This window comes from Herpailurus yagouaroundi, unplaced genomic scaffold (assembly GCF_014898765.1).
Source record: "Herpailurus yagouaroundi ecotype Mexico unplaced genomic scaffold, PumYag 196, whole genome shotgun sequence".
NCBI lineage: Eukaryota > Metazoa > Chordata > Mammalia > Carnivora > Felidae > Herpailurus > Herpailurus yagouaroundi.
Window position 1 is genome coordinate 4361396 of NW_024412427.1, and position 23745 is coordinate 4385140.

Here is a 23745-nt window from a genome sequence, read left to right on the forward strand (position 1 = left end):
CTTTGACAGCAGGAGTGGAAGCCAGGCCCGCCTAGAACAAAAAAAAAAGCCTGAAATTCTGACTTACCCGCATGACTACCCTTTGCAAGTGAAGTGTAAAGAGAGCCCTGATTCACCCCTTCACCTCTTCTCCGCTCCCCCCCCCCCACGCAGTGTGGAGGTCTTCAGTCATCACTTCCTCTGTGTATTTATTCATTCCTTAATTTATTTATTAAGCAGCCGTGTGTCTCAGTTATGAAAATGAAGAGATCTTGGGGCTCACAAGTTAGCAGATGAGGTGAACATGAACCAAAGCTATAAACGACTCACCTGCTGTTTGATAAGGGCTATGGAGGACATGTGCTAATATGCTAAAGGAAACATGATGGGAGTATTCATTGTGCCTGGGCCAGGAGGGCTTTTGGAGGAAGTTACAAGGAAAGGCTGGTACTGGAGCTGGGCCTTGAGTGTATTGGCTAGGGATTTGCCAGTGGCACCCCCACGCAGAGAGAAGAGCATGGGCAAGAGCAGGGAGGGATGAGAGGATTCAGGATGTGGTACTCGCCTTTCCCAGCACAACGTAGGGAGTGAGCAGTGGGAAGTGAGGAGAGGAATTTGGAGGTGGGAGGGTACAGGTTGAAGCTCGGGCTCAGGTATTAGGGAGAAAATGATACTTGAAGAAATAGAACTTGAGTAAGATCTAGCGTGCAAACGGGGAGAAGTGATCAGAGGTCAGGAGGACCAGCGTGCCTTCCAGAGGCAGCTGCAGGAGTGAGAAAGCTTCTGTAGGCATGAGTCAGTCAGTCACACACAGACTCACGCACACACATACACCCCGGCCCTAACCTATGCAAGAACACAAATGAGTCTGGAGCAAGAACAAATAGAACCTTGTGGTCCTCTTCCTCCCCTTTCCTCTTACTCTGTCCCTCCCCCAAAGAGCCCCATGCACCATGGATGGAGACTTTATTCCTCATGTCCAAATTCTGTCCACTACCCTCCCCCAAACAGCCATTCTTTGGTTACCCCTTGGGCCTAGGGATGCACGCACACGGGATATGGTCTGATTCTGGAAAGGCGGAACCAGGAGGTTCCCGCAGGCCCTGGAAGTGAGTTTGGGGCAGGGAATTCTGGGTTCCTGGAGCCTGGTCCAAAATAGGAAGCACAGGCACCAGGTGGATGCTTTGACCCCCTGACTCCTGCGCCGGGGGAGGGCACATGCCGAAGACGGCCAGCATGGCCTCCTTAATGCGCAGGGTTCAGGACAGGGCTCCTGTTGCCAGGTCTAAAAGCAGAGAGACAGAGTACCCAGAGGCCAAGCCACTTTGATTTTTCATCAGAGGAAGATGTCCCAGCTTCCCAGACAAACCACATTCTCTCCCCACTATTTGTCTTTCCATAGGCCTGGAAGCTGTTACTTAAGAAGGTCATATGGGTGTGGTTTTTGGTGGCAGAAACCCTAGGCCTCTACGCTTGGACATATTTACACGGGGAATGTAAATTCAGCAAAGCAATCTCCACTGCACACACAAGGCTTTCTCAGCAATTTCCAACTTGTTTGCACCGAATTGAGTGTAAACCCAAGACTCTCCCTGCTACACGCAATTATCAGAGCAGAAGCTGGGTTTGGAGGCTGAGGTTTGGCGGGGGAGGGGTCGGATTGAAGGCATGAATGCTTCTATCAAACATTTTGAAAACTAGTTTTCCTTGTGTCGGATTTCAGGACATTCTTTTGCTTGAATGCAAAAATAAACATGTCCACCTTAAAGACTCAGGGACGTCGCAGAGGGGACGAAACTGGGACCGTGGAGTCAGTTCCCAAGAACTGGGTCCGAGTTCAGTTCCCAAGAACAGGTCACCATCTGTTCATCTCAGTTTAATAAACATGAACTGGCCCCTCGACAGCCCCTCTACCATGTGTTGGGGTTACTGGACAAACAGAATGTGGTCCCTGGCAGCCTGGGAGGAGTGACAGATAAATGAACAAGCAGTTCCTAGAAAACATGGCAAATGCTGAGTGGGCTGGACACCTGTGCGAAGTGCTGTACGAGCCCAGAGCTGGGGACTTGGCTGTGTGGCCCTGGGTAAGGCACACCCCTTCGTTGACCTGGATTTTCTATGCCAGAGAGTTGCAGGTACCTAGCCCAGAGTTACTATATGATCAGGAGCCACTGTCTTTCCCTTTCTAGAATGGTAGTTCTTGAACTTAACAAAACTCTTTCACCCACACGTCTGCCAGAGGTCTTCTTGCCTTGCGCACAGGAGCTGAGCTTTCCTTGAGATTTGTAATTTCCGTGCTCTGGGGACCTCAGGGTACCAGTAACACACGTGGCCATATTTCCCAAGTCCCCTCTGTCTCTGCTCCCTGTGTTTGTTCCCAAGTGGTGTTTCATTGGACCAAAGGAGGCATGGAGATCTCAGCCCTTTCTGTGGATTTTGAGGACCTTGTTGAGCTAGGAGTCACACGGGGAACTGTCACACTGGGCTCCAGGTGTCATTCTGCCGTCTTGTTCACCCACATCCTTTCCCGTTCAATGCCAGCAACAAGTGGAGTCATTTTTCTCTTCCTCTGAAGGCTGAGCCCAGCTGATCCCACGGCCCTGGGAATCCAGCTTCTGCTTCAAATACACTTCTTAAGGCATTTCTGCAAGAAAGGCCATTTTCTCTAAGAGGAATGCCCACTGTTAGACAGAGGCAATTTTCTCTCTCCCTTTACAGCTCATTTTATACTCATTAATGGCCCTCTGAGATTCGCGCAATAATTTCCACTTTATAGAAGAGGAAACAGAGGCTCAGAGATGAAGTGCCCTTGCCCAAGGTCACACAGCTAGTGAGCACCAGAGTCTGGCTTCACGCCGTGCTCTGCCCGCTCCACTGTTCCCCGCGGCCTGTCTGGTGACAGTGGCATGTGCTTCAGAGGAGGCAAGTGACTTTCCCAGCGCCCTGACCTTCCCGCTCTGGAGGGAGTCTCTGCTGTGTGTCAGGCTCGCACCATCCCTTGCCCTCTTTGAAAAGGCGCCTCTGCCGGCTCCTTCCTTTAAGAGGAGCAGAAAGGTGCTTTGAGCGCCTACCTGCACAGGTGAGCTGTGGGGAGGATTCTGGAGAAGCTGGAGAGCAGAGGTGCAAAGACAGGCCAGTGGGCAACTCGGCTCTGAGTGTGATGGAGTCCCGCCCCACCCTCTCCAGCGGGTCCCGGCTCCTGAGGGCCCAGCATTTCTGCCTTACAGTTCTTGGCCTCCTCCCAGCATCCTCCCTGGGTCCCTGCTGACTGTGGGGTGCCCGCGTTGATGCCTTTCCCTGGTCTCAGTGCCCCGTGGTATCCCGGTGCAGCACACGTGGAGGCACTGGACCCTCAGGGGCTTCAAACCTCAGCTGTGCACTCGCTATGCGGCTTTTCAGTCATTTCCACTCACGGAGCTTGTTTTCCTCACAGATGAGACTAGAGATGCTTTCCTCACCGATGGCCATGGGGTCTACAGAATGCAGCGTCCATTGGCCTGAGACTCCCTGGGGCCCTCCCGAGTGCGTCTCTGGGCGGGGCTTGGGCTGCAGGGGCCAGCAGACCACGCTGCTCTCACGGGGCTTACTTTCTAGTGGGCAGGGCCAACTTTTAAAAAGCTGCCACAGTGGAAAATGATGAGTATGGAAGGGAACAGTTAATAGGATGAGAAAGACACAGGCACTGTACTCTGCCCAGGGACTCAGCAAGGACGTCTTCACAGAGGAGGCAAAGTGAACAGGGAGCGAAAGCAGGAGAGACTGTTGCCCGAATCCAGCAGGGAGGGGAAGACGACCCTCAGAGCCAGAGAGGTGGGAAAGGCAGGGTCCATTCCCCTTGGGGGCACACAAAGCACCTGTGCTCTCTTTCCAGACCCCCCTGGTCATGCACGTCTTCTGACTTTGCACACTAGGCATGTGGTCAGATAGACACAAGTTCACAACCCCACGTTGCCACTTGCTGGTCTTGTTGCTGCTCTGCACACATTCCTAGACCTCTCTGGCCTCAGTTTATTCCACTGTAAAGTGGGGCTAGCAGTCAGCCCCTCCCTTCCAGAGTCACAAGATGATGCAGGTGATAGAACCCAGCACCATGGCTGCTGGCCATCAAGTAGGTGTTTTGTTTTTATTGTCTCATTTGTGCTGCAGGGGCACACTGGAGATTCCAAAAAATATTTAACGTGGGCTGTGGTACATTTAAAGTTGTTTAACAAAATGGACGAGTCTTGGATTTAAAAGGGTCTTAAATATCCCTGTACTCCTTCTAAGATGAGGTAAGAGAGCTGTGAGAGCGATTACCTGACTGGGGTGTGGCATCCGTTTTGAAGGCACACCCAGAGGAGGAGTGTCATGGGGTCCTAAGCAGGGTTGGGGGGCCTCCCTGCCAGGACAGTTCCAGGATCTGGACTTGCAGAAAGGCTCCGGCTGGGCCAGGCTGGTGGGAATGCACAGACCTCCCCGGCAAGTAGCTTTGTGCTCACCCTGTGCCTGTACATTGGTTCTCACGCCATCAGGACTTGTTAAACCAGGCGACCAAACCAGATCATAACTGCCCCCCCCCCGCACTATGGGGACCACACTTTCACCTTCTATTCTGTGTGGGCTCAGCACAATGGACCCTTAGCAACAGCTTGTTCAATGTCACATTTTCAAAGTCACCCGTTTGCTTTTGGAACGCTGGCTCTCTTTTACACAAAGGACCTGTGAACATGAATAATTGGGCTGCATGAGTGACCGTGAACTCCTCAGTCTTTCCAGAGCCAGGCTGCTCACTGTCCCCAGCAGTGCGTGAGCAGGTCCGGACCGGTTTTCCCGGCTCCCTGACATTTCTGGGCATCCTTTTTAAAAGAAGACTGCTTTGAAGTATGTTCCTTGGCAAGGCTCTGATACAAGTCACAGGACATTTTCCCCACAGGGACAGATCCAGGAAATCAGCTTTCATTGAGTCCTGCCTTCTTTCTTACTGCTACATTGGCACAGGGGCAACCTTACCCCTAAATGCTCTGAGAGGACCGGAGGGATGATAGAATCCATCATTTTTGGAGAAGGATGCTGCCCAGCACTACCACTTAGAAGACTTTCAGAGTAGAGACAGCATACGCATCCTTATTATTTTTTCCTTTCCCACTGTTCCTATCGCTGCAAAAGAAAAACCACCATATTTTGAGTGGTTATTAAGTTCCAGGTACAATTCTAACTGCTCTGCAAGCAACATTTCATTTAGCCCCCCCGCTAGCCACCAGCAAGGGTGGCTACTTGTTACTATCACCATTTTATAAATGAAATAAAAAATGGACCCAAAGAAATTACAGAATTTGGTCAAGTCCTAAAGTAGTGTGGAGGGAAGATACTGAATAAATCTCTAGTCTGTGCTTAACTACTTCCAGCTAAGATATTCAACACAAGAACTTACGGGGATGCTCATCACAAAAGAAGTTATGTTTCTGTTGTAAGAAATGCCTAAGCTTTATAGAATGAGCTGCACGTGTGGGGATTTTTTTAAGTGTTTCATTTGTTATAAACCGTTTTTTACAAAAATGCCTGCATGAAGTGTAAACAGAATATTTGTAATAAAATATGACAGCGAATGTTATATATGGGGGTCTGGGACCATATGGGGAAGGATGGCGTGGGACACAGCATTAGTGTGTGAAGTCATGACCGTATTTGCTTGCAGAACGATGTCTCTGGAGGGGCCTGTTTGGAAAGAAGTAGAGAGGAGAGAAAGGAGGTCGAGGGCTGTCATAGGAACCTAGGAAATAATGAGTTGTGTTGTCAGTGGAAAGAGGGGAAATGGCAAGAAGTCAGTGGTACCTGTGACCATGTGGACAGATTGAGTGCTGCATGCCGAGCATGTGGCTGGATCTCCAGCCTGTACATCTCAGTGCAGTTAACCGGAGAGAGGGGACTGATTTCCCAAGGGGAGAGGATGTGGCTGGATTAAATATAAGGCAGATCAGAACTCCAGCAACCGTCTAAATTAGTGCATCCCTGGAGCGTTGTGTGTGCCATTGATGGTACCCAGGGTGGTTTTCGGGAGTACCCTGATGAACCTTCAAGAATGTAACAATTTTGTGGTGTTTTTTATTTTTGACGGTTAACGATTCTGTATGGCAAGTGTTATCTTTTAGATGCATGCATTTAAGTAAGAAAAAAAGAGTTTGATTGACAGAAAAATGTGAATTAAACTGCACGCTCTGTGGCAAAAATCATGCAGGCAGTGGCTGAGATAAGTTTGGAGGGCTATTCCCCCGTTTGAGCACGACACCCACTGCCCGCTTCCTGACACTCTCAAAGCCCTTGTGTCTTGCACGCGTGTCTTGCAGACCCTGTGCACGGCCCGCAGAACGTGGAGATTGTGGACATCCGTGCCCGGCAGCTGACCCTGCAGTGGGAACCCTTTGGCTACGCGGTGACCCGCTGTCACAGCTACAACCTCACGGTGCAGTACCAGTACGTGTTCAACCAGCAGCAGTACGAGGCCGAAGAGGTCATCCAGACCTCGTCCCACTATACCCTGCGAGGCCTGCGCCCCTTCATGACCATCCGGCTGCGGCTCCTGCTGTCCAACCCCGAGGGCCGGGTGGAGAGTGAGGAGCTGGTGGTACAAACAGAGGAGGACGGTGAGTGAGGGCAGCTGCCTCCTTGGGAGCGGGGTGTACAGAACTTGTCACGGGGCCTCGCCTATCAGTGATGAGGTGCTTGTTTTCCTGTTCGTTTTCCCTTTAATTTCCTCCTCTATGTCTGCCTCTTCTCCAAGGTCTTCCATGAAGACCCACATAGGCTGTGCATTGCACAACTCCAGGGGGTGCTGTTTCCATAGACACAGCTGTGCACTCAGCTTTGACCCTTCAGCACCCCCATCCCTCTTCTCACTTTACGGCACCTTCTAGGTCCAGTGTTTAACCACACCGGTGCCTCCAGAGAGGCGTTGTTGAGTTGTATTAAGTGCGTTGAATCTGGGAGTCAGACAACTCTAGAATCTCCAAGAGTTACAAAAAATAATAATAATAATGCATATAAGTTACTTAGCACACACATTGGATGCACCCAGACCCAAGTACTCACCCGGACGTCCTACAGGCATAGGACACAATTCAGAGTATCCGAAAATGAACCAATCTCCCCTTCTGTATTGATTTCTCACTCTGTGTTCCTCATCTCAGTGAACTACATCCAGTAAGTAAAAATAAAGACCCGAAGTCAGCCTGGGAGCCTCCATTTCGCCCCCCATCACTCCCACCCCCCCCCCCCCCCACACACACAAGGTTCTAATGAATCTGTGTGATTTCTCTCCCCACATGCCTCTTACCTCAAGACTCCAGGAACACAGAGCCACGTGTAACTCCTAGAACACAGCACTTTCCCCACCCTCTGTCGTTCCGTCCTGTCCTGTCCCATCCCTCCATGTCTGTGGGACAGGCTCTGTTCATCTTCAACATGCTCCTTCCTCCAGGAAGCTTTCCCTGACTGCCCCAAGCTGACTTCGGTGTTCCTTCCCTGGGCGCCCCCCCCCCCCCCCCCCGCATTTTGCATGTAACTTCACTGCAACAGTTACCTTACTTAGGGGAGTACAGAACTTGCTGCTTCTAGGACTTCTCTAAAAAGCACTTTTCAACAGCTGTGTTTCAGTTTTCCTTCCAGCCAAGCTGTCTCTGGCTTTGTGGGGCATCTTTAGTTAGTTCCTTGGAATCACACTTGGTAGAGCTTTAAGCCACATCCAACAAAGGGGACTGTGACCTCGTCTGCAGGGCAGGTCATGCATCACTCTTGCCCCTGATCAGGGAAGGGAGCAGCCAGCATGGTTGGGGCTGGGATGCAGAGGGACGACTGGGAAGGAAATCTCAGGAAGTGTTGGCAGTCTTCACATGCAGACAGAAGGCCATGGGCACAAAGATGGTACAAAGGGGTCAGAAGGAGTGGGATCAGAGCCCTGTCATTGTCAGCCACATGAGGCAGCTACCTCCACTTGACCCAGGTGGGCCTCAGGACCTCTAGGCAGAGCCTCTTGCATGCAGTCCCACTTGGCACTCTTGTTTCACATAAGCAAGGCCAAGGACCCAGAGTGGTGGCCCCTGCTGGGGTCCAGACTCACATCCTCAGCTGCAGTGTCCCCTAAAGACACAGAGGAAACTGCCAGCCTCTGCACATCTTGTTCCCCAATTCTCCTTTCCCCAAGTCCCGTCTTACGACTGGATGTTTTACACAGTCCACCTACTTGCAAACCCTTTGTGACCCCCCCTTTTAAACTCATCATCGCAACGACTCTTTGCAACCCCAGCAGACTGCTTTTCTGGGTAGTAGCTGCAGCGGAGACCCAGCCTCTGTCGCCTTGCTCCCACCTTCCTGCCTTGCATTGAACCTCAGTCCACTGTGGACACAGTCTCCCCTGGACCAACCTTGTACGATGACCTGAGTGTATGCTTCCTGTGAACCCCTTCTCATGCAACCCCCAGTGGAGGGGTGGGCGTCTCCTCTGGGCTTCTGTCTGCAGCTCAGGATCTGCGGCCTTGGGTTGGGCTCCAGGTGAAGCTGCCGGCCCTTTCCTGGATGGCTTTGTTGTTTGAGAAACGCACAGCCCCTCCTCCAGCAGGTACAAGGATGAGCTGCAACAGAAGGTGAGCTCTGGAGGACCACCCCTGGGATGAGCTGCTTACCCTCTCAGTGCCTTGGTTTCCTCACCTGTCAGATGGAGATAGAAGTAGTGGCCACCTGATGGCTTTTTATGCTCATTGAAAGGAGTGGTACATAAAGAAACTGGAATAATGTCCAGCAGATTGTAGGTTTCCAATGAATGTGGCTGCCACATTTGGATTAAGTCACAGAAAAAAAAAAATATGTCTGACAAAAGATCCCAAAGCACAAGCAACCGAGAGACCATTAATCTGCCCTAGGAATCCTCTCTAGAACTCTCGACACGCACTCCCAGTTGGTTGGTGAAAATATGACCTAGACTCTCAAGGAGTGGTGATCTGGTCAGTGCCTTATCTGAAAAGCAGAACCAGGACAGGAAGGGAGGTTCAGGAGCAAGTTGTTGTTAAGGAGGAGCCACCACCGTTGAAACTCAGCTTGAAAATTCAAGACTCAACCTGGATGAGAGGGTGTGGCCCAGGAGCAGCTCAGGGTATGTTTTCCAGGATGCTCTTCATGCCTCAGGCTGCTTTTGGAGGATTACCTACATCTACAACAGGAAATCCCAAGTCCCATCTTTAAGCCATGCCTCAACCTCTCCCTTTCTCCTTCCTGTCACCAGGGGTGGGGGGAAATATCACAAAGCCTTTATCAAAATAACTCGAGAGCAGCAATGCTTTGAAATTAAACTTTAATTAAGCACCATTAATAAAACATCAATTCCTGTTCTACAGAGACATGTGGACATTATCATAATAAAAACACCAACACCCAAGACTCGGTCCTCAGTCTTAGAGCCATCCTGAGGCCCCACCTCAGGAACCACTGTGCTGAAGGAAGACCTCAGAAGATAGTAGGCCCCTCTATGTGACAGAATCAGGTTCCCTTCCTCCTCAGGAGGAAAGAAGCACCCTTTCCGTTGCTGGGAGCTCATTCACCTCAAGGACAAACCGGATAGATCATGGCTCTGGTTGATTAAGTGAAACCCCTCTCACAGAGGCAAAGAGCAGCCTCTCGGATTGAGCTGACTGGATTCGTGCTGCTTTTGTCTGTGCTTCAAAATTGTCTTCCGGGGAATTTGCAGAATTTGTAATTTCAGGCCCCCAGTGCCTTTGAGGGCCTATGAAGTGATCCGCGGCTGTGAAAGAAGCCGTGGCTGCCGAGCCCTGTTGCATCAGTTAGGAAGTAGGTAGGAGACCAAATGGGTTCTTTACTTTCCCTGTTTCCCTGTTTCCACAGATGACTCAGATAAAACCGTGGCTCACTTGTTTAATGCTTGCTTCTCTGCCTTTCCCCAGACCGTAGTTGCAATTATGAAATGGAATATATGAGGCCTTTAAAGATAAAATCGGTTTGATGATGGCCTCACTTTGGTTACCATTTATTGAGTACCTACCCTGTGCTAGGCACGAACAGGTGTATTGTGCGTGGTGACTTATACCTGAGATTTTATTTTGCAGTGTTTCAAGGCTATAGAAGAATTAAGAGTAGGACAAAGAAGACCTGTGAACCCTTTGCCTGGATCTAGTATTTGTTAACACTGTGCTACATTTTCTTATTCATATGTATGTATGGTATGTTTGACGTGGAGATATCACACATAAAAATACATAATATTTTTAAGTATGTAAAAGTAAATTGCAGGGGCGTCTGGGTGGCTCAGCTGGTTGAGTGTCCGACTTCAGCTTAGGTCATGATCTCATGGTTCGTGGGTTCAAACCCCTCATCGGGCTCACTGCTGTCAGTACAGAGCCCGCTTTGGATCCTCTGTCCTCTCTCTCTCTCTCTCTCTCTCTCTCTCTCTCTCTGTACCTCCCCTGCTCATGAACTCTCAAAAATAAGTACATTTAAGTAATAATAAAAATTAAAAAATAAAGAAAAGTAAATTGCAGAAGTCCCAACATCTGATCTCTCAACTCTTTGAGAGCATACATTACATAAGGGTAAGGACATTCTCCTACATAGCCACAACACTATAGGACATCTTAGAAATTTAGCATTAATTTAAAAATAATCAAGTAAACAAATAATCCATATTCACATTTCCAATAATGCTAAGCATGATTTTATGTGACAAAGTCAGAAAATGAGACATTTTTGGCAAAAATGCCCCATGAGTTGGTGATGCATACTTTTCACTGTATCATATCAAGACTTACATAATGTCAGAAAGCCCCTGACATGCTGCATTTGCTCACATACATAGGTTCCTCTACTCTAAGTGTGGTCCTTGTCCCTTTGTAAATCAGCCAATCTGTGTAGTGGCCCTGTGAGGTCTGTTGACTACCCAGTTCCCCACACACTTATCACCCAGCGGTCTTAGCCTCCCTGACAATCCTCGCCTGAATCAGTTACTACATTAGTATTTCCAAAAGAGTGAATTTTAAATCTGTCCTTCCCTCTACATGTATTAATTAGCATTCTTCGTTATAGAGGGTTTTCTCTCCCCATCTCCCTCCCCATTTTTAGTATCCCTACTGACTCAGAGATCCCCCTCCTCATTTTTTTTTTTTTTTGACTCTGTATTAAAGTCCAGCACTACTTATAATTCTCTTTGGTGCTCACGTTATCTCATCTGTGGCTAGTGGGAGTCCCTTCAGATTGGCTCCTAGGTTCTTTTGACATGTTCTCATTAGTCTTCCTTGCTTCTGGAATAACAAAATATTCTAGACCACCCTTGTAATATCTCTGCCCCAGACCTGAAGTCAACCACTTATCTAAGGATTTCTGGTTGCTTTCAGTGGGGAGTGGTATTTTGGCACTAAGATATACATCTTAGCTGTGATCGATGGGGTGTTACCGCCTCTAGACTTTTCAAGTAGGTAGAACTGAGGAATATAATTTATCTGTTTTAAATCACAAAGTCATACTGATTCATATCACCTCAGGATTCATTCCTCTGTGTTCACCCTCATTCTATACAGATCTCTCCTTCCTCCCACTGTGAGAACTCTGGTTCCCAACATCCACACATTTCTCCATTTGCTTCTTCATACAATACATATAAAACAGGGGCGCCTGGGTGGCGCAGTCTGTTAAGTGTCCGACTTCAGCCAGGTCACGATCTCGCGGTCCGTGAGTTCGAGCCCCGCGTCGGGCTCTGGGCTGATGGCTCAGAGCCTGGAGCCTGTTTCCGATTCTGTGTCTCCCTCTCTCTCTGCCCCTCGCCCGTTCATGCTCTGTCTCTCTCTGTCCCAAAAATAAATAAACGTTGAAAAAAAATTTTTTTAAATTAAAAAAAAAATACATATAAAACAGTTTCAGAAGTACAGTACCAATCCCCCTAAAAACAAGAAAGCAACTTTATTAGGTTAAAGATTTTCTTTTCAGCTTTTCTCTCCTTCAGCAGCCAAAATGCAGTGTTCAAAGGCTTCGTCTTTTCTCTTTGTGGTTATATTATCAATTTGAGGCCCATTTAGGCTCATTTGTTTCCATTTTAAGGCTCGCTTCCCCCCATCCTTTTTATTTAATTTTATTTTTTAAAGTCAAAATAGTCACGTGGTTCAAAAGTCAAAACTGCAGAAGTGTATGCTCAGAGATAGTGCCACCATCTCTCTTTCACACTGTTCATGTCCACACCCCCAAGGCCACCATTTTTATTCATTTCAGATATAGTTTTCTTATAGTTCATTTTGCACAAAAGGTAAAAATTATTCCTCTCTTATTTTCATATAAAAGATAGCAAAACAGATGCGCTCCACATCATATGGCTTTGTTCACTTAGTATACTCTGGAAATCACTCCATATTTGTTTGTACAGATTTGTGTTACTCTTTTTGATAGCTGTAGGAGACTCTTTTATGTGCATATGACATGGTTTGTTCAAGCAGCATCCTGTGGACACTTAGGTTATTCCCATTACTTGCTATGAAAAGTAATACTACAGCAAATAGCCTTGCACTTACTTTGGTATCTGTGGAGTTGTATTTTCATGGTAAATTCCTGCAAGTGGGTTTGCTGGAGTCAAAGGGTAAAAAAACACGCAGTTTTGTTAGATATTGACGGATACTCCTCCTCAGAAGTTGTATTGTTTTACATTTTCGCTAGCAATGTAGATGCATTTCTCTTAACACCAAATGTGAGGAAGCAAGCAAACAGTATTATTTCTCCTACTTTGCAGTAAGGAATTGTAGGCTCCCATATAATTTATAATAAGTGTATAAAATATAGTTGATTATAATTAATATGTACATACTATATTAATATAATCTATATAAAATATGATTAATCACATATAATACATATATTATTTCATATAATATGGTAAATGTACTTGCATTATAGGAAAGACTGACATGTCTTGGGAATGAGTGCTTGTATTTTGTGTGCATTTGTAGACGTCTTATTATCTCATTCCTCAGGTCATCGGAAACTAGAAGGACACTGTATGTTGCTAGGGACAGGTGCATGTATAGTAACAACATGCAGCACATGAAATCAAGAAGAGGGAAGTGACAAAAGGATAAAAGGCAATAACAGCAAGGCAATAAATAACAGTCCAGAGTCATTTAGTGGAAGGGTGTAAAGCTATGCACATCTTAGCAAGTCTGAACACATTGTTTAATTAGAGCTCAGTACATTTTAGAGTTTTACAAAGATGGCCTTGAGATAGTATAAAAGATAAGGAGAAATGCAATTGTGGTTTTTGAATGCTCGTGTTGACCTAGGTGTTGTGCTGATATCCTTCATTCCTACAGTGAGTTGCTGAATCCTGTGATGAAGGTGTTTATTGATATGATCATGGTTCAGGGAGTTCAAGGAACCTGTCTGAGGTTGCCACACAACAAGTAGCAGAACAAACGAATGCATCCCAAAATCTTACCCATAATTTTTTCTCTGACCATCTATTAGATAATCCTGTAACCTAACCAAAACCTCCCCAACACTCTCTGTGCTTAATTTTTTTCTGTGCCATTCATCATCATCTGAAATACTGTGTGTGTTCACATATGTGTACACACACACACACACACACACACACACACACACACACGTTTGTTGCCTGCCAAACAGCTAGTAAGTTGCTCATTGACTGTCTGGTGAGTGAATAAATATTTGACATCAAAGTCCATGCCTCTTCCCCATATCACAGGATCTTGTTTATATACACTGTTTAAGAAGGAGAGGATATATGTGACATATTTTATCTGTATTCAAAACCAACTCATAGTGGCTTGCTAGAGCTAATCATTAGCCTCTGTCTCCACCTCCTAGTTCTGTGATATCATATTCATTGCTCCAAATTGGTCACGGTGGGGAATGTGCACCATGGATATTGGCAGACCTGTTGGTGTTTTTGTTTTTCTTGGAAAGTTGGTTGTGAAACATTTACTAACATACCACTGTATAGTTCCATTAAAAAGATATATTTGACAACATGTAAACATTTACCCAGAAAAAAAATATCTTTCCTTCACCAAGAGTAGGAAATCTGTCTTGTCTCCATCAGATGCACTTAACAGATTCTGGTGGCCTTCAAACCATTTTCAAATTATTTTGATTTTTCTTAAGTTCTGAGTCTCTTTATGAACCAATTAACCAACAAATATGGCACCTGGAATGGAGAGCCCCGCCCCCCCCAAACAAATAAAAGACCTAGATAAGGTAAACAGGACAGGAAACCTCTGTTGACTCTTCAGGGCTCAGAGCTCTTATATGATTTGTTTACACGGCTACCCACAGAGTTCACAATTATCAGCCCCACTTTCCAGATAGAAAAATGGGGAGAAGAAAGGAGAAGAGGAGAGGAGGGTATAAAACTTTCCTTGATTACACTCTGTCCCCCTTTATGTTGAAATGAAAATTTCCTTTAAATTACCACCTGACTTTTAGGCACAAGAAAACATCTGGTTTAATTACAGTGAATTTACATGAACTTACTGACAAGAAGCACAGTTAAAATTAGCAATTTTAGTGTGTTTTTTTTAAGGGAATGAAATTATAAAGTAATTAACCTTTGTTGTAGAACTCTGTCAGAAGGATGGAAAGTTCTTTGCTGTTAGATACAAGAAGAAATGAAATTGTGGGAAGGGAATATGTGGACTCATTAAAGAATTATAAAGAAAAAAGAAGACTAAAGTAACACAGAATTAGAAGATAAGACGGAAAAAGAATCTTTCTCCAAGAAGTCTTTTCATGATGAGAGAGAGTGGTAGGGGCGGGAGGGGAGACCCAGCTGAATCCAAAGAAAGTAAGTCCGCTTCATTGGAAGGACATCGTGACCTGTGGAGCAGTGGTGTGGTGTGGCAAAAAAAAAAAAAAAAAAAAAAAGCTTTAGTGTGGGGCTGAGATGACCTGGCTTTGCTACTCACAGGCAGTGAGATTGCCTTTCAGCAGTTCTGAACCCACATCTACCGGAATAAGGAAAAAAAGGCTGATTCAGAAAATACTTTCCAGCCAGAAGGATCCGGGCTACATCCAGGCTCTGTTCACTACTTTGTTACCCAGCTCTGCTTAGATTCCTTTCATATTGGCACTGCAGTGTCCCTGTCCATGGATTGGGGGTGGTAATACCATCAATCCCTTTAGGGTGTTCTACGTGAAGGTCTGTATGTAAAGCACTGGACTTACTTTCTGCCGAGAGTACAGACTCGGTGGTGTGTGGCCAATATCAGACATGGCAGGCAGATTTTTAATCGAGGGAGTTAACTAGAAGAAAACCAAAGCGGGGAATCTTTGCAAAATTTCTGTTAGTCATGGGCAGGGGGCCGTTTTAGAATCACCTGTATTCCCTCTATAACCTCCATCTCAGATTTCTCACTCTGACAGTAGAGATGAATATGTGTGTGCCAGTGTTCCAGTAAAATTTTACTTATAAAACAGCTGGTTGCATTTGGCTATAGCCATAGTTTGTTGACCCTTGATCCCCACTGATCCCCCCCTGTTTTCTCTATTATCTTGACTTTACAATCCGATGACACACTGATTTCCCCCATCAGTATCTCTGGTACCTCTTCTCTGCCCTCCAGAGTCATTTAGCAACTGCCTGTTCAGCCTGTCCAGCTAGATTGCTAATCGGTCTCTGGAATTAAACACGTCTAGAGCTGACCCCCTGATCATCCCTCATCCACCCCCAAACTCATTCTTCCCACAGTCTTCTTCATCTCAGTTAATGGCAACTGCCTTTTATTAGTGGCTTGAGTCAAAAGCTTTGATTGTTCACTTTTATCACACCCGAGGCCCTAAATACCTTTCATCCTGGATTCTCTGTGGTTGGCACCCCTTTGCTTTGTGCAAAGCAGCAGCCCTGCTTACTCCCCACATCCCATCTATCAGCCCGTTCTCTTGGCTCATCCTTCAGTAAATAGCATGAACTTGACCATTGCTTACAGTCTCTACTGCTAGCTCTGTGTTCCAAGCCACTGTGATCTCCAACTTGGACTATTGCAATAGTCCTTCAATGATCTTTCAGCTTCCCCTCTAGCCCCTGCACTCTTTTCTCAGCTTAGCAGACAGAACGGTCTTGTTAAACCACCAGGCAAATCATATCCTCACCCCTCTGCTCAGAACCCTCCATCGGTTTCTCACATCACTGAGATTAAAAGTCCACGTCCTTGGAGTGGCTCACAGGGCCCCACGTGGCCACAACTTCTACTTCTGGCCGCCTCTCAGACCCCATCTCCTTCTACCTCGGCCTTACTACACAGATCCAGTCATTGTTCTCAAATATGCCAGCTGTGTCCCTGCCTCAGCACCTTTGTAGGTGCTGTTTCTTCTCGTTGGAATGATCTTCCCCTAAACAAACAGGGCTGCTTCCTTCACCTGTTTCAAGTCAATGTCTCTTTTCAGGGAGATCCTGCTTGACTATTCTATGAACAACTGGAAGCCTCCTGCACCACACTCTGTCCCTCTTCTCTGCTTCACGTATCTCGTTAGCATTTATCATTTAACATACTACATATTTCACCATACACTTTAGTATCTGGCTTCTCTCACTAGAATGCACACTGAGGAGTCTGGGGTTTTTTTTTTTGTTGTTGTTGTTGTTTTTTCTGTTTACTGGGTATTTTCAAGCACCTAGAACAGTGCCAGGTAGAGAATAGGCATGCAATAAATAAGTTTTTGGATGAATGAATCCCGAGTCCTCAGAGAGAAGATAGATTTTAAAATTACCATAGAAATCAGAAGGTGCTTGTCAAAAGCTATTTAATATACTCAGTAAGTTATGGGAAGATACGGCTTTTATGACTAGCTGTGTAACACCATTCGGGAAGAATGGAGGCAAAAACACCAAGGAAAATAGTAATAATCCTGATTCTGCAGAAAAGCAAATTGGTGTTCTCCAGGATGTGAGGGACCAGGGGGAGGAGCAAACACAGAGTAATACTTCCTCTGTGCCAGCCCCTTTGCTCAGCACTTTACCTGTGTGAATATTTTCAAGCGCTACAACACCCATGAAGCAGGTACTATTTTATCCCTACTTTAAGGAAACTGAGCTGCAAAGAGGTTAAGCAACTTGCTCCAGGTTACACAGCCAGAAATGGCAAGAACAGGACACAAACCTGGGCAGTCTGCCTCAGCCTGCGGCCTTTGCCATGATGCGATGCTGTTTTTTGGGTCTACAGGACGAAAGTGAGAGTTTCCATTAAAGGTGGTGGTCTGATTCTTAAACTACCTTCCCAAAGAAATGAGAGAAGAACACCTTTATTTATTTATTTTTTTTTACAGTTGGTAAACTTTACTTTTTTTCAATATATGAAGTTTATTGTCAAATTGGCTTCATTACAACACCTAGTGCTTATCCCAAAAGGTGCCCTCCTCAATACCCATCACCCACCCTCCCCTCCCTCCCAGCCCCCATCAACCCTCAGTTTGTTCTCAGTGTTTAAGAGTCTCTTATGCTTTGGCTGTCTTCCACTCTAACCTCTTTTTTCTTTTTTTTCCTTCCCCTCCCCCATGGGTTTCTGTTAAGTTTCTCAGGATCCACATAAGAGTGAAACCATATGGTACCTGTCTTTCTCTGTATGGCTTATTTCACTTAGCATAACACTCTCCAGTTCCATCCATGTTGCTACAAAGGGCCATATTTCGTTCTTTCTCATTGCCACATAGTACTCCATTGTGTATATAAACCACAATTTCTTTATCCATTCATCAGTTGATGGACATTTAGGCTCTTTCCATAATTTGGCTATTGTTGAGAGTGCTGCTGTAAACATTGGGGTACAAGTGCCCCTATGCATCAGTACTCCTGTATCCCTTGGGTAAATTCCTAGTAGTGCTATTGTTGGGTCATAGGGTAGGTCTGTTTTTAATTTTCTGAGGAACCTCCACACTGTTTTCCAGAGTGGCTGCACCAATTTGCATTCCCACCAACAGTGCAAGAGGGTTCCCGTTTCTCCACATCCTCTCCAGCATCTATAGTCTCCTGATTTGTTCATTTTGGCCACTCTCACTGGCGTGAGGTGATATCTGAGTGTGGTGTTGATTTGTATTTCCCTGATGAGGAGCGATGTTGAGCATCTTTTCATGTGCCTGTTGGCCATCCGGATGTCTTCTTTAGGGAAGTGTCTATTCATGTTTTCTGCCCATTTCTTCACTGGGTTATTTGTTTTTCGGGTATGGAGTTTGGTGAGCTCTTTATAGATTTTGGATACTAGCCCTTTGTCTGATATGTCATTTGCAAATATCTTTTCCCATTCCGTTGGTTGCCTTTTAGTTTTGTTGGTTGTTTCCTTTGCTGTGCAGAAGGTTTTTATCTTCATAAGGTCCCAGTAGTTCATTTTTGCTTTTAATTCCCTTGCCTTTGGGGATGTGTCAAGTAAGAAATTGCTATGGCTGAGGTCAGAGAGGTCTTTTCCTGCTTTCTCCTCTAGGGTTTTGATGGTTTCCTGTCTCACATTCAGGTCCTTTATCCATTTTGAGTTTATTTTTGTGAATGGTGTGAGAAAGTGGTCTAGTTTCAATCTTATGCATGTTGCTGTCCAGTTCTCCCAGCACATTTGTTAAAGAGACTGTCTTTTTTCCATTGGATGTTCTTTCCTGCTTTGTCAAAGATTAGTTGGCCATACGTTTGTGGGTCTAGTTCTGAGGTTTCTATTCTATTCCATTGGTCTATGTGCCTGTTTTTGTGCCAATACCATGCTGTCTTGTTGATGACAGCTTTGTAGTAGAGGCTAAAGTCTGGGATTGTGATGCCTCCTGCTTTGGTCTTCTTCAAAATCACTTTGGCTATTCGGGGCCTTTTGTGGTTCCATATGAATTTTAGGATTGCTTGTTCTAGTTTCGAGAAGAATGCTGGTGCAATTTTGATTGGGATTGCATCGAATGTGTAGATGATAGCTTTGGGTAGTATTGACATTTTGACAATATTTATTCTTCCAATCCATGAACATGGAATGTTTTTCCATTTCTTTATATCTTCTTCAATTTCCTTCATAAGCTTTCTATAGTTTTCAGCATACAGATCTTTTACATCTTTGGTTAGATTTATTCCTAGGTATTTTATGCTTCTTGGTGAAATTGTGAATGGGATCAGTTTCTTTATTTGTCTTTCTGTTGGAGAAGAACACCTTTAAACCTGCCCTGAGAACTAGAAGATGATGCCATACCCACATTGGAAGGAAGGAATGAACGCACTGTTGGAAGAAGCAGGTGTAAATAGGGAAAAGATGACTGAGCTGTAACCATCGAAAGAAACCCCTTCCTCACCCTTGGGGGCCCAAGGGGGTAGACTTACAGGTCCAACCTGCATTAATATCCTCAAACTCTGGCTGACCAGGCTGAAGGCAAGGTTGGGCTATGGAGCTGGTGGATGGAGTGAGGGATTAGAGAGCAGGAGATGGCCTCTTCATATGCCAGTCTACACTGCAGAGAGTGAGAGCTCTCACTCCAAGCCTGCATGTGGTGAATAAGGAAAATAGGGGGATTTAATGAAAGGCTAGCTTTGGGAAGAGATGCTCCAGTTCAAGGAAGGGGCAGTGTCCTAGATGACTTAAAGCTGCCTTTAAAAATACCAAAAAAGTTCGTTCTCTCTCTCTCTCTCTCTCTCTCTCTCTCTCTCTCTCTCTCTGAAAAGATGTACTATGGCCTGGTTATTTTCCTTCTCAAACCTTCCCCTTCCCACCTTCAACCAGGTAGACCTCCTAGCTAGCCAAATGATAGATGGATGTATCTAAATTCCTCCCTTTCCCTCCGGGTTAGAAATATTTAAAACCAGTACTCATATAATCACTAGCAGAACACATTTTTAAAAAAAATTTTTTTTTTAACGTTTACTTAGTTTTGAGACAGAGACAGAGCATGAACAGGGGAGGGTCAGAGAAAGAGGGAGACACAGAATCTGAAACAGGCTCCAGGCTCTGAGCTGTCAGGACAGAGCCCAACATGGGACTCGAACTCACGGACTGCGAGATCATGACCTGAGCCGAGGTCGGACGCTTAACCAACTGAGCCACTCAGACACCCCACTAGCAGAACATATCTTGACCCACCAAACCATCTCAATCTACCTCTTGTAAGGTTGCATAAAGAAAGATTATTGCACAGATGCTTTCATTCTTATTAAAAGGGACTGATCTGATAATTCAAAGCAAATATCCCCTGAGAATTATGGCAAGAAGCAAGGTTTAAAAACAGAATAAAACACTAATCCACATTCTCGCCAGAATGTATAAATAAATGCTGGGCTAGAACATGCACATGGAATTGAATCAATAATATAAAGAGGTTAGGTCTCTCAGACTGATTTTTGTAAAAGAGTTTAATACTATTTACTATATTTAGTATTTTAATTTAATAATAAACCCTATAGTGCTTAGGGATACATGTTTAAGAAATAAAAATTATAATGAAAAACAAGATTCATTATTGTTATGAAGTTAAGAAGGTTACCTATTGAGGGTATGAAATTGATTATTAGTAAGTTAATGAGATGAATATTTGTTTTATACATTTGTGTAGTGGCTGTTTCACAAAAGGATAAAATAAGGATACTAAATATAAATACCCTTTTATACTGATAAATTTTACCATTTGTGGGATATGGAAAAATTCTTAACAAAATATGACCTTCAAATTTTGACTCAAGACACACACAAAACTTATATAATTTTACAGCAAATGGAGAAATAGAATCAATAGTTTAAACTTTTCCAGCAAAGAAAACACCAGTACCGAATGGTCTTGCAATTGCAATCAAATACTCAAGGCACCGGTATCTCCAATCTTATATATACACTTTCAAAGAGCAAAAAAAAAAAAAAAGAAGTAACACTTTCCTCTTCTTTTTCTTGATACTAGTGTAACCTTGGTATCTAAACCACACAAGCTTATGAGAAAAAGGAAAATTAAGTGCACATACCCCAAACAGAATATTAGCAAACGATCCATTGCTGTATACGACTAGGAAAATATTAGTTTTATTTTAAGAAATCAATATTGGTTCAACATTTGTAGATCCATTAATGTAATTCACTACATTAACTAAGAGGTACAAAAAATGTGTCATTACTATAATAGATACAGAAAAGCATCAGTTAAAGCTCAGCAGGATATAAAAAGGAAATATCCTTGTATACCAGGAACGAAAAGGATCTTCTTACCCTGATAAAGGGAAACTAAGAAACCTACAAACACCATACTTGAGGATAAAATAATAAAACCATTCTCTTTAATGTTGGAAAGTACACAAATACTTACAGTCTCTCCATTAAGTATTATATTGATGGCTCTGGCTGAAGACAAGAAAATTAAATAGAGTTAAAATATTGTAAAAGAACAAAACTAGTATCGACTGCAATGCTATGATTATTTATATAGATAACCCAAAGAAATTTGTACACAAATTATTAGAATTAAGAAGAGAATGTAACATGTTTGACAAAGAAGTTGACATTAGAAAGTCAATTGTGTTTCTATTTACCCAATAAGTATGTGGTATGCTTTTAAAAAGATACTACTTATAATAGCAATAAAAATACAGGGTGTTTAGGAATAAACCTAAACGAAGGGAGGAAGGGAAGGGAAGGGAAGGAAGCCAGTATTGGTGTGTTATCAAGAAAAGTACCTTGTAAGTTCTTTATAGATTTTGGATACTAACCCTTTATCCAATATGTCATTTGCAAATATCTTTTCCCATTCTGTCGATTGCCTTTTAGTTTTGTTGATTGTTTCCTTTGCAGTGCAGAAGCTTTTTATCTTGATGATGTCCCAGTAGTTCATTTTTCCTTTTAATTTCCTTGCCTTTGGAGATGTGTCGAGCAAGAAATTGCTGCGGTTGAGGCCAAAAAGGCTGTTGCCTGCTTTCTCCTCTAAAGTTTTGATGGTTTCCTGTCTCACATTTAGATCTTTCATCCATTTTGAGTTTATTTTTGTGTATGGTGTAAGAAAGTGATCTGGTTTCATTCTGCATGTTGCTGTCCAGTTCTCCCAGCACCATTTGTTAAAGAGACTGTCTTTTTTCCATTGGATGCTCTTTCCTGCTTTGTTAAAGATTAGTTGGCCACTCAACACCTGAAAGACAAATAATCTGGTGAAGAAATGGACAGAAGACATGAATAGACACTTTTCCAAAGAAGAAATCCAGATGGCCAACCCAACACATGAAAAGATGCTCAACATCACTCATTATCAGGAAAATACAAATCAAAGCCACACTGAGAAACCACCTCACATGGGTCAGAGTGGATAAAATGAACAAATCAGGACACTACAGATGCTGGTGAGGATGTGGAGAAATGGAAACACTCTCGCACTGTTGGTGGGAATCCAAACTGGTGTAGCCACTCTGGAGGACAGTGTGGAGGTTCCTCAAAAAATTAAAAATAGAACTACCCTATGACTCAGCAATAACACTACTAGGAATTTACCCAAGGGATACAGGAGTGCTGATGCATGTAGCCCAGTGTTTATAGCAGCACTTTCAACAATAGCCAAATTATGGAAAGAGTCTAAATGTCCATCAACTGATGAATGGATAAAGAAGATGTGGTTTCGTATGCAATGGAATACTGCTTGTCAATGAGAAAGAATGAAATTGTGCCATTTGCAGCAACGTGGATGGAACTGGAAGGTATTGTGCTGAGTGAAATAAGTCAGTTAGAGAAGGACAGATATCATATGTCTTCACTCATATGTGGATCTTGAGAAACTTAACAGAAGACCATGGGGGAAGGGAAGGGGGAAAAAGTAGTTACAAACAGAGGGGGGGTGGCAAACCACAAGAGACCTTAAATACAGAGAACAAACTGAAGGTGGATGGGGGCAGAGAGTGAGAGGGAAAATGGGTGATGGGCATTGAGGAGGGCACTTGTTGGGATGAGCACTGGGTGTCGTATGTAAGCCAATTTGACAATAAATTATATTAAAAAATAAACTTAAAAATTACCTTGTGAATAACTGGGTTTTAGAATAATGCCACTCCAAGTGTGGTCCAGGGACCAGCAGTGAATTAGAAACTCTTCCTGGTCCATGACAAGATAATTACAGAAATAGAGGTTAAGTATTTTAAAAGGAGAGGCTTCCATTTTTCTGTTTTTAAATTTTACCTTTACTTTTTAATTTTGCTATTCTTTTGTGGTTTTGTATTTTATGGTAATATTGGTCCACCGTGGGTTGGAAACAACTACGACAACACAATAATAATCACTTTCATTGGAGGTAGTTTGGAAAGTATTAATAGAGTATGTCTCAGAGTTAATCCAATCAAGTAGTGAGGACACTACGATATTCATCTATGAATTTCGTATCTTCCGTTGCTTGAAGATTGTTTTAGGGGCATTAACTCTCTGAGAGTTCTCGCTTGCCCTATGTGGAGACAAGTTTGCTTTCACAGCCTTCAAGTAGAGTAACAAACATTTTGCAGTAAGCATTCCTGTGTGGGTGTGGCACCAACAGCATCTAAGTCTGTTTGTTTTTCCCAGCTTTATTGAGGTATATTTGATAAGTAAAATTGTGTATATTCAAGATGTACAACAGCATGTATATATGTACACATTGTGAAATTATTGCTACAATTAAGTTACTAAGTCTGTCTTTCTCTTCTTCAGAAAAGATCTGATAAAATTGACTACATTAAAACTAAGAACTAATTTTTATCCAAGGGTAACATAAAGAGAAATGGAAAACAGACAAACCAAGAGAGGATTTTTATAACACATGTATCCAATAAAAGGATCAGTAACAAGAATATACAAAGAA

The 23745-nt window shown here is 44.1% G+C and overlaps 1 protein-coding gene and 1 long non-coding RNA gene across 10 annotated transcripts in view; one reads left to right on the top strand and one right to left on the bottom strand.

Annotated features, from left to right (window-relative positions):
• PTPRT (protein tyrosine phosphatase receptor type T) overlaps positions 1–23745 on the top strand; it is a 793719-nt gene that overhangs the window by 376612 nt on the left and 393362 nt on the right. For all 9 annotated transcript variants that reach the window (XM_040447029.1, XM_040447037.1, XM_040447031.1 and 6 more), the window contains exon 7: positions 6303–6599. In XM_040447029.1, coding sequence (XP_040302963.1) covers positions 6303–6599 — 297 coding nt within the window. The remainder of the gene's footprint in view (positions 1–6302; positions 6600–23745) is intronic.
• On the bottom strand, positions 1843–7808 carry LOC121012182 (uncharacterized). Its single transcript, XR_005781993.1, has 4 exons — positions 7535–7808; positions 7045–7146; positions 4969–5115; positions 1843–2623 (listed from the first exon to the last, which is right to left on the bottom strand). It is a non-coding gene; the product is annotated as an uncharacterized LOC121012182 (long non-coding RNA).